This window comes from Parambassis ranga, chromosome 16 (assembly GCF_900634625.1).
Source record: "Parambassis ranga chromosome 16, fParRan2.1, whole genome shotgun sequence".
Taxonomy (NCBI): domain Eukaryota; kingdom Metazoa; phylum Chordata; class Actinopteri; family Ambassidae; genus Parambassis; species Parambassis ranga.
The window spans coordinates 21,983,821-21,994,286 of record NC_041036.1 but is presented as its reverse complement, the minus strand read 5'-3'; the positions used below and the strand labels follow the sequence as shown (position 1 = coordinate 21,994,286).

At 41.1% G+C, this 10,466-nt stretch overlaps 1 protein-coding gene across 3 annotated transcripts in view; it reads left to right on the top strand.

The window, feature by feature from the left end:
* The first annotated feature begins 2,036 nt into the window (after nt 1-2,036).
* rgl2 (ral guanine nucleotide dissociation stimulator-like 2) overlaps nt 2,037-10,466 on the top strand; it is a 26,968-nt gene continuing 18,538 nt past the window's right edge. The window contains exons 1-2 of one of the 3 annotated variants that reach the window (XM_028426618.1): nt 2,037-2,425; nt 4,179-4,342. In XM_028426618.1, the coding sequence (XP_028282419.1) occupies nt 4,187-4,342 (156 nt within the window). In that variant the 5' untranslated portion in view covers nt 2,037-2,425; nt 4,179-4,186. Of the gene's footprint in view, nt 2,426-4,178; nt 4,343-8,088; nt 8,434-10,466 lie in introns of those variants that run through there. The other 2 variants (XM_028426620.1, XM_028426619.1) reach the window with 2 other exon arrangements.

Here is a 10,466-nt window from a genome sequence, read left to right as displayed (position 1 = left end):
CTCGCTCTCGACCGACTTGTTGTGACGCAGGCATAAAACACCGAGATAAAGTGGGAGGGAGATAGTGATAGAGGGGGATCCAAGGTGGAGGAGGGGGGACCAAGTCGTTGTGACAAACAAGGTGGGATTGTGATGTCTGGAGAGCAGGAGGGAGGAGGGATGACCAGCAAAAGCGGCGCGCGCACTAACAGAGGCTAATTAAGAGGCCAATTAGTGCGTTTAGCCGCCTCATTAACTGCTCTCAAACAGGAGGGGCCGGACAAGGAGAAGGAAACCCGTGGAGAGAAGTTTCCAAGAAGAAAACAGAGCCGATCTCTGAAACGGAAAATTATCAGGAGGCTACTGATACAACTCTCTGTCAAAGAATGAACTCGATTTAAGATTAAGATTAATATTAATCCCCGTAGGGAAATTAGGCTGTGGAAGCAGCAACATAGGGAAAGGACACTAAACACAAAACTCTTATATAGCCTACATATACACATAGCAGCAGACATATTAAGATAAATAGCCTACACAGGTAATGTAACTGTGAAGTGTGAAGTGCACCTGAGATGATGCATTAGTCCATGTTGTGAGCACAGCTCTGACAGTCACAGATGAGTTATAGGGTCTGATGGAGTTTGTCCAGTCTGTTGGTATCCTTTAAGTGTTTATCTAAAGGAAATCAGGTCACTGATGTGCATCCAACAAGGACCATTTAATAAAACTTTAAACATCCTGAAATATAAACTAGGCAAACATCTGCAGGACAAATGTGTAATATGCGGGTTATCTATGGAGTAACGGATTACATGTACCGTAATTAGAATACAGAATTCCGTTACTGTTCAAATAGATGGTGATTAGAATACAGTTACATTGTTGAAGTCAGGGGATTAGCGACAGAACCACGTGTGTATTCACTCTGGTGCATAAAACAAGTCACATAAAAATCACTGTCATTCATGCATGGTCAAATTTAGAACCTCTGTTTCATGTATGTAGGTAACATTGTTTTGTGTGAAAAATGACTTTTGTTTGCATTGTTTAACCGATATTATTTCTGTTCTCTATATGAAATAACATTGATGTTAATGCAGTCAGCTGTAACAGTCGTTTTATAGCTCCCGTCCTTTGTAGTAAGCAGGGGCTGATCGCTTAAAATTCTATTCTATGTGTAATCTGTATTCTGTAATTGAATACACTTGAATACTAGTATCCTTCCTAACACTATACATGAACAGTTTGATAAGTAACACATTAGGCTAGCTGTGAGGTCTTTTTAGAATATAGCTTTATGAATGGTTCCTAGTTTACGAAAATCTTTAACTTATTCACAAGGACAAAAAAAACATCATTAGCATTAAGATTTGGTGACACACAGGATGGTGCGTTCTGAAGTTTTTGTTTTTTGGCAGCAGGCACACATAAACCAAAGTTGTGCTGGTTTCCCTCGTTTGTTTATGTTATGACACATTATTGACATCAATCAGGCGTGGGTGCACCGCCGCGCATTTCAAAATGGCCCCTGGCAGTTAAAAAAAGGTGGTAAAGTGCAATTTGCAGATGTGACCACTAGGTGGCGAACAAATACAAGTGCAGCAGCCTATGCAGCAGTACCTTGACAATGTGAAAAGACATTCCATCTGAAGGGGCATGCGCAGGATCAGACTGGAGGAGCATGTGTTTATATTCCTCATAATCTGTGACAGGAGGTCATTACTGGTCATTAAGAGCCAACATTAATGTGTTCTGATCCGTGTCGTAATGGTTGCTACACAGTCACTTAGTATGTAATCATGATTTTAGCAGATGAGCCCTCTGTATTGCAGCATGTAAAATAGGTGGTCACATGTGAGCTTTGTCCTTGTACAGATAGACAAAAACTTCTGTCACAAAAAACAGCTTCAAAGAGTTGGAGGTTCTGGGAGTGTTATCAGCATTTGCACGCTATTTTCTTCAGTTGCAGCCACGGCACTAGTTAGATAATGTAGGATGCTTTGGTCTGTAGGGGCCATATCTGGCGTCGCTTTCCGTGTGTGAAGTAAGCGTCCTCACACTGTGATGAACCACCAGAGAGCCGGATCGTTGTCAAAGCAATGAGTGCACAACACACAGGAACTGCGACGTGTGTGTGTGTGTGTGAGAGAGAGAGAGAGCGAGCAGGAGGGAGGGAGTTTGCAGTGAGACCAAAGTGCGCTATCAGCTGCTAAAAGCTGGACGGACGACGTGTGTACGGTGATAACAGGGGAGAGCGTGAGAGAGCTGGGGGGAGACTCCCCCGTCGTCGTCGGTGGTAACGGTAGCACAGATGGGTGCGACTCTCCTCAGCTGAGCCAGCCACCGATCCATCAGCACCGGCGGTCATCCGATGCCGCATGAATCCAGCTGACCACACACACAGGCGGTCAGCCCGCATTCTGCAAATGACATTCGGCTATTAGTGAGTAGAACCATGGCTTTTACATGTTCTCATCCGCCTGTTTCATCGCCTGCTTCCACTGACAGACTTTCAGTTGAGAACACGTTCACACTGTGCTTGTGTTCGTACACAAACTTTTACAGCCCTTCTCCTCCTACACTGTGACAGAGGCTATGACTAACATTCACTGTAGCACCAATCTATGGCAGCAGGGAAAAAGCATTATGGGGTGTGACTGTTCTGTAACCTAGTTACTCTGTGTGCCTGCTTACACCTCAGTCCAGTGTGTGCGTTGGTCGGTCAGGACCAGTGAATAGTGGCCTTTCAGACCTCTGTGGAGCCGTGTAGTCAGGGAACATGCTGCACTGTGAAGCTTCATTTCCCAGCCAGGGCTGCTTGCATCTTTCATTTTCTTTCTCACTGCAAACTTGTTTTGGTTTTATAGCAAGAATATACTAAGAGACACCAGACACCTGCAGCAAATAAAGGACTGAGTGGTAAAAGAGGAGTGTTAGCAGCACGCATTAGTCTTCACTACAGGAGACAGCAGATATTTGAATTACAGCGGCCACATGACACAGGAAGACTGTGTTTAAGCAAGGGTGTCATTTAATGTGTAAGAGTGTGTAGATGACATTTCCATAGTGCTGTAGTGTTATCAACTCCTCCATCTTAGTCCCTCCTACACCTCTCATCTTAAAACAGTGTTTACTCGATGCCTATCTTCATGGCAGTTCAAATACCAAAGAGGGAAAAGGGAAATGGAGGGAGGGGTTGCAATGCAAATCTAGGCCTGATGCTCTGGGCCACAGTGAATGTGTTAAACAAATCAACCAGAGGCATCCGGGCTACCAGGAGTGGCTGTTTATTCACTTTGTGCTTTTTAATGCAGCTACAGCTCACCATTAGTCAGTTGAAGATGAACATATTATCACCTTAAAAGTGACCTAAATCATAACATGGTGACATGGTGAGTAGGATCTAGAAGACAAAGGAGATAAAACAAAAGATGGGAAAGTTCAGTGCAATGCTGCTTCTCCGTGTTAGGTTTTATCCTAAGGACAAGTAGAGACAAGAGTGAGTCTACAATGGAAATGCATTTAAGCATTTTTGATTTCCCTTATCCAGAACTCTGTGTACTCCGTGGTTAAATGACTGAAAGAAGGCCTGTAGTTAATTAAAACACAAAGGGGGCATTTTAATATTTAAAAAAGAGGTCAAACATGCTGAGTTTTGATGCTAAATTTACGTGACTTTATTATCATTGTACAAGATATACAACAAAATTGAAGCGGCCTCTAATTCTAAATATAACTATGCACAAATAAATGAATAATACTGTTACATAATCGGTGGCTAAAAGTCCTCACTGTAAACTATACTCATAATGCGTATGTTTGTGGGATCATGGATCAGGTGAACAAGTAAGTTAAGGTTAGCCCGGTAATGAAATCTAGCTAATATAGCAGCTAGAAGTTTCAATTATGCAGAAGTAGTTTTACATTTAAGGCAGATTTTACTAGGGTAGGTAGCTACCAAACCAAAACTAGATGTGTATGCAATGCACATAATACAATAATTCAATAATTCAAATCCTTACATTAATTCCCTGACACAGAAAGTCACAGCAAAGTTTCTGTTATTATTACAAAAAAGTGTTGTTTGTTTCCATGATCACCAATGAACATGTTAGCACAACATCATTCCCTTAATGGCTGCCTAACATACCATTAAACATTTCTTTCTTGTCCATCATTCTCCCTGTCTGTGTCAGCTGGTGCCATGCTACCCCGTAACATTCGAACCGGCGGTTATGACCTGCCAGGGTCAGAGTCAAACGCTGTGCCTCTCATTGGCTACAGACCATTATTGCCTGAAAGAGGAACCCTGAGCAACCAATCAGGGAGGAGTGTCAGTGATGAATCGGAAGCATTGCAGGTGAGCATGTTACAGCTTTGGTGTTGTGGAGGATGAGGAGAAAACGGTGAACTCACTCACATTGCACACATCTTCGTTCTGCGATTAATGTGTTTGAGTACTGATCTGAAAACGGGGAATAAGGAGAATGCTCAGCCATCACAGCATTTAGAGCAGAGTGCCATAAAATCATCTGAGTATTTAACTACAAGTTTCTTTAATAAAAAGCTGATCTGGTTCAGATAACCCAGAGGGAAATAAACAAAAATGTAACATACATTCAACCAGTACCCAGATCTACTACTTGATCACTTTCAGTCAGTTGGCTAACTGTTGGGTGTGATCATTCTGACTAACTTTGGGATTGTTTTTTTCCTTCCTACATTTTTATGTTGTGTTAAAATACACACAGGAAAGAACGCCGCTGGTTATTGCCATGCAAACAGCAATTTGTTTATAATACAGATATTTGAAACACAAATTGTTGAGTCAAAGATAGATTTTTTAATATTATATTATTTAATGATAGACGAAAGGTACTTTTGTTCCCTAACCTGCAATTGATACTTGCATGCACTGACTAAACAATGAGGAACTTGACAAGTTCATGGTGAAGGTAAATTTCCCATGATCTTTCACCTCTGTTAATGTTTAGTGACTTGATAGTGAGGTTTGCTTTGTTTGCCTGAGGCCACACAGATATTTATTCAGTTATTTTCATTGCTGAAGACAGGAGCACTTTCTTCTTTCTTGAATGAATATCTTAATGACCAGCTCTGTTGCTTCAAAGACACATGAACGTCCCATGGCACACAGAGTTAAGAAATTCCCAGCAACTAAAAAATGATCTGCTCTGACTTTCTTTCAGAATGATCTGCCTTCCTGCTGGAACTTTATCTAAATAATGCATGCTGTGGTTTGGCCAGTCAATACAACGTACACCTGGTTTCCCCATAAACAGTATCTGGTATCACAGGCCGTCTCCAAGGACAGCCTGTCAAGTGGAATCCAATACAATTACTTGTTCTCTCTTTAGTGACAGAAGCTTGAGGGAAAATGTGTCAGTCAGAATGCATGTGAAACAACAATGCAGCTTCAAAGGTGAATGTGTTTTCACTGATTAATACAGAGAGCATGCTGAGAGTGCACATCGTATTCTTCAGTCTTTACCTAAAAATAGGTTTTAACCAAGACAACAGTGACATGATCTCATTTCATGAGATCCTGGGATATTAAAAGTGACTATTTTTCTCATGGAGGTGAAACGCTGTCTCATGGGGTAGCAGTAGTCGTAGTGATACTATCTTAATAAAATAGTACTGTTGTAGTAAATCAGGGTAAATCTAAGTGAATTTTGGTATGTGAGAGCACAAATGGTTAAGAAAGAAAGAGTTAGCAAGTTGTAACTCTTGTCCTCTTCTCTCCATCATCTTTTCCTCACCTGCTACTTTAGCGGCTTGTTCAGAAATTCATGAAAGTGATTCACTTGCGTGAGCAGTCAATATTGATTAGCAGCTGGTGGCACTGATTTTTAAAGCGGGATTCGGGCCTATCCAGATGTTTTTTTTCTGAGTGTGAACACCTCGAATCCGGCAAATCCAGTTGCCTCAATTGACTCAATTGCCTGAATGGACTCTGTATATTACGAGGCGCCACCTAGTGGTTTGGAGGACAGCAAACACGCTGGATAAAACCAGATTATGTGCGGACACAAGTGTGTGCTAGCCAGATTTGAAAATAGGTCTGAACGCATCCAGCTTAAAGGCTGTCTGGGCTCAATCCTACTCTAGCTGGAATGACTTTCTCCAGTGTGAACGGGGCCATAGTTAATGGTGTACTCTGGCTCTTTCCATTACTGTACTGTGATGAGCATGTCACTGAAGGTGTGAGCGTTCACTTGTATGGGTTAGTGAAGCCAGCAAACAATACATTTATTTTCCCAGGCAGTTTGATTCTTCTTCTTGTAAGATTGGTGAGTGGTGGTGGTGTTTAGGAGTGATAAGTGTAGTGGAGTAACAGTGATAGGCAACTGTTGCTAATGCTTTTTTGGTATGTTGTACCTTTTATGTGCATATTTTGCCTTGTAAAGGCAGCACAATGAAAGACATTTGACCTGTATGCCATGTGTTTTGCTTGAAAGAGAATAGAAAATGGGCACCAAGAGATTCACACATGAAAGCATGAAAAGAGGAGCAGAGGGAAAGAATGGAGGGAAGGGATCAGGGCCACAGAGCAAAGAATGGACTGTGATCTTTAAATGTAGCTTCACAAGATGTATGAATAATCTTTCATTCTGATGAAAGACATATCAAAAATAAGGCTGTGTGGATATTTTCAATTCAGATTCAAAGGTTGTTTCGGGGGTTAAAATAGAGAGTTGACTTCCTGGCTGGTGTTGCTGTGTTGTTCAGAAGGAGAGGTTGACTCAGCCTCGCTTGTAATGGAAGGAAAAGAGGAAGAAAAATAGCTTCACAACACAGCATGTCCTGCTTCCTGTGTTTGTCTCCACTTATTATGTACTTCCTGCTTGCAGCTAGGGTTGGGGCAAACTTTAAGAAAAAGGCAACCCTAAGAGAAGATCCTATTTCACAAGAACATAAACAGACAACAATCGATCCCATGGAGAAAAAGCAGCGTAAAATAGAGGTCTCCCAAATTAGCTAGTGGTCTATTATTTGTGCCAATTTTTGACTGTTAATTAGTAATTGCCATTGGCTGACACCAGAGCATAATAAGCTCATGAGGAGACGTTCAGAGGAGTGGTCGATGATGAAGATTCTCAATCATCCAGGTCATTTTCAAGGTTGAAGTGAGGCATCTGGATTTCTAGAGTAGACCAAAGACGTAAATTTCTGAAAAGGCCGTAGTATTGTTTGGCCATGACGGTATTCTGTCTTACCAGACCAGTTACATTAACCACAAAAATAATTACACTTGAGGTGACACTAACAATGTTCTCCAGAGGGGCAAAAAGTCACTGGCACAAGGACACAATGAGGAAACAAGCTACATATACAAGCTACCCCTACATAGCCTGTGTAGTGCTCAGCATAGCAGTCATAAGAAACAGACTACGTAAGTAAATATAGTTATTTATTCATTTATTTGTTTATCAGTCAAATAGACTATGACCCCCTGGCTTCAGTGGTCCTTCAACCTAAATATTCATCAAGACAATTTGAAGGGTTGTGTATGAATCAGCAAATAAACAACCTTCTCAGAGCTGATGGAGGCTATACAGAAAAAAACAGTGGACAGAGGTGCGATGATGTGTCTCTGATGATTTTTTAAAGGAAAAAAAAACTCTTTCTTAACTGACATGCCATTGAGCTACATAACCTAACACACATACACACACAAACAAACACACCATACAGAGAGAGCTGTGAACATGACTTCACTTTGTCAGTAGCCTCTAAAATAAACACAGCTTGCTTCCTGTTTAGTGTGAACTTTTATTGCCCCTTCTTACAAAGCCTCTGAGCCCTCGAACTGTAAGTCAGTGCTAGTGAATAAAAACTATAGCTTTAAGATCTGCATTAAACAGGACACTCAGTCAAACAGGTTTTTCTGCATGGGAAGGTCGTCAACAAAGAAAGAGAGTCGGAGGGTTGAGAGACTGAAAAAAAAAACTGAAAAAAGGGGTATTGTTCTGGAAATAGATTCAGGGCTTTGTCAGTCAGTGTGTGTGTGTAGCATGTGTTCATGCATGTGTCCGCAGCCTTCATTTGTGAGATAATTCATGTGTACATATGTGGTTTTAATGCCGATTGTTTTTAATGTGCGTGTGGTAGCAAATGACTGTTGTCTCCTCAACACTACCATGTTCTTATCTGTGTTTGTAGTGTGTGTGTGTAAAAGGTGTGTCTAGGTGACGCAGCCTTGAGGGGCTGGACTTAGCTCTTGCTTCAGGTGTGTTCTGTGTGCCACAACACGTAGAGAATCAAATAGTAGACATGCAGATCTAGGTCAGCCACAGTTGCTACATAGCAATAACAAGTGAACGATCAATGAGAAGCAATGGAAACACTTAAAATACAGGCTGTGCATTTATCCTGAAGGTTTCCAGGAAGCTTGGGGATTGCTACCTGTCGGGACTTGTCTGGAAAAAGGTAACTTGCCTGACCATTTCTGTGTTTGTGTGTGTGTTTGGGCTGATTTCATGGGGGAGATAAATTTACATAGAAGCATGGAGAGATTAAATAGGTAGGCAGACGAACAGGTTTGACACACACACGGTATTATGCAGAGCAGATCTTTTTTCAGTGCAAGGGCCACCTTGCTTGGTGCTCTGACCTTCGATCAAGTCAGGCCAGGTAATTTGAGCAAAGCTATGTGCAGCTAACATGGGCTTAAAAATCATTATTAAGACTAACATTTGCAGTATAGGTTTATGAGGAAGAATACCAGAGTGTGGTGGCTCTTAATGTGATCTATCTATCAGATCCACTCCAGCAATGAGTTCACTCATGCATGTTTTAGCATGGAAAAAGTCAGAGCTGTAAAAGTGTCAGCATAAGGTGACGTCAATTGTGGTGTTGTGTTTTAAATGCTGTAATCTAAGTGTAAACAAAAAAAGCTGTCACACCCATCATCAAAAAACAGCACAATATGAATATGAATATGAAAATTAATCACAGTTCTCTGTAAATTATACTTAAAAAAATGTTTTTTATCGAGAGCTTCAGCGTATTTTTAATTTCTGTCTCATGTTCAGTTAAGGTGGGTCCATTCTACATTACAACATACAGTCCTGCTCCTCTATGGAAACAGCACAACTGTGTTTGAAGTCTAAAGAACTTAAAACATGCCTATAACACAGAAAAAGATTATCATAAAAAATTCTTTATTGATTTTTATACAATGTAAACAAGCTGGAATCAGTTTATAAACATTTTCCATCAGGGGCGGAGTGGGACAACTTTTCAGCCCGGGAGTTTAATGGGCAAGACCGGCCCATTATTCACCACATGAAAAATTAGGCAAAAATGTAGCACGTAATATAAACGTTTTATTACAGTGCGAAAAAATATTCAGAAATAACAAATAATAACAAATAAATCATTATAACTAAAAAAATGTAGGGGCTGTTTAATAGGCTGCTGAGGGTGGTGATTAAAAACATTTCTAGGTCATGTGCTTGTGGATGGATGAAAAAAAAATGTTCAGTCTCATCTACACTGGCCTCTTCTTCCCCTGTGCCTGTATATCCTGGGCTGCTGCAGACTCACTGGGCACTGTCACTCTTTCCCTTCTCTCAGCATCTGCTTCACCTATAATATGTAGATGGAAATACTAATGCCAGGACACAAACAGCATCTTTGTCATGTTAATGTATCAACACAATGAACTGTAAGCAGTCCTGAAAAACAACTTTTTTACTCACCACCACTCCGTTCAGCTGGGCCTGTGCCCTCCCTAATTTTGGTTTCATCAATATTGTCTGCCTGGCTTTGCTCCTCAGATGCTACAAAAAGCCAGCCCTAAAGGAATTCTTTTACAGCACACTTATTATACATTCAACTATTTAATAATGATTATTTATTCAATTATTTAGATGACACTATTTAAATATATATTATGTAAATTCATTTCAACAGCCATTGCCTATGTAAAGGCATGAACATTTTTTATATGCTAGTCTATAGTTTAGTCTAGTTAGTTATTAATTGTGGTAACATAACACAACGTTCAAAGTGACGTGTGTAGCTCAATGTATTTATGCTAGTTGAAAACATGTCAGTGAGCTTTGCACATTTGGCAGCATCCTCAAATAATGCTGCCAAGCACTGTAACCTGGCTTCTTCAGCCCCACCTGGTCTCTTCCTGTCCCGTCTCGACTTTTGGTAGAGACGGGCTATGGTGGACTAAACTAACGGTGAGCTATGCAAAGGCGTGTTTGTGTGAAATGGTAGCTCCCAAACTCTCTCTCAGAGACAGGTCGATTCAGCGCGAACAGCGCTGCAAACATTCACTCATATTCTACCGTGATTACTACTATTCCTCGTCGCCGACCGGCCCATGACTCAAGCGACCCACTGGGAATCCTCCCGCCTCTCCCGATTACCCGCTCCGCCCTTGGCCCTCAGTGAAAGTTAGGACATGAGTCTGGACTCTCCTTCACAGCAAGTTCTTTTATCATATC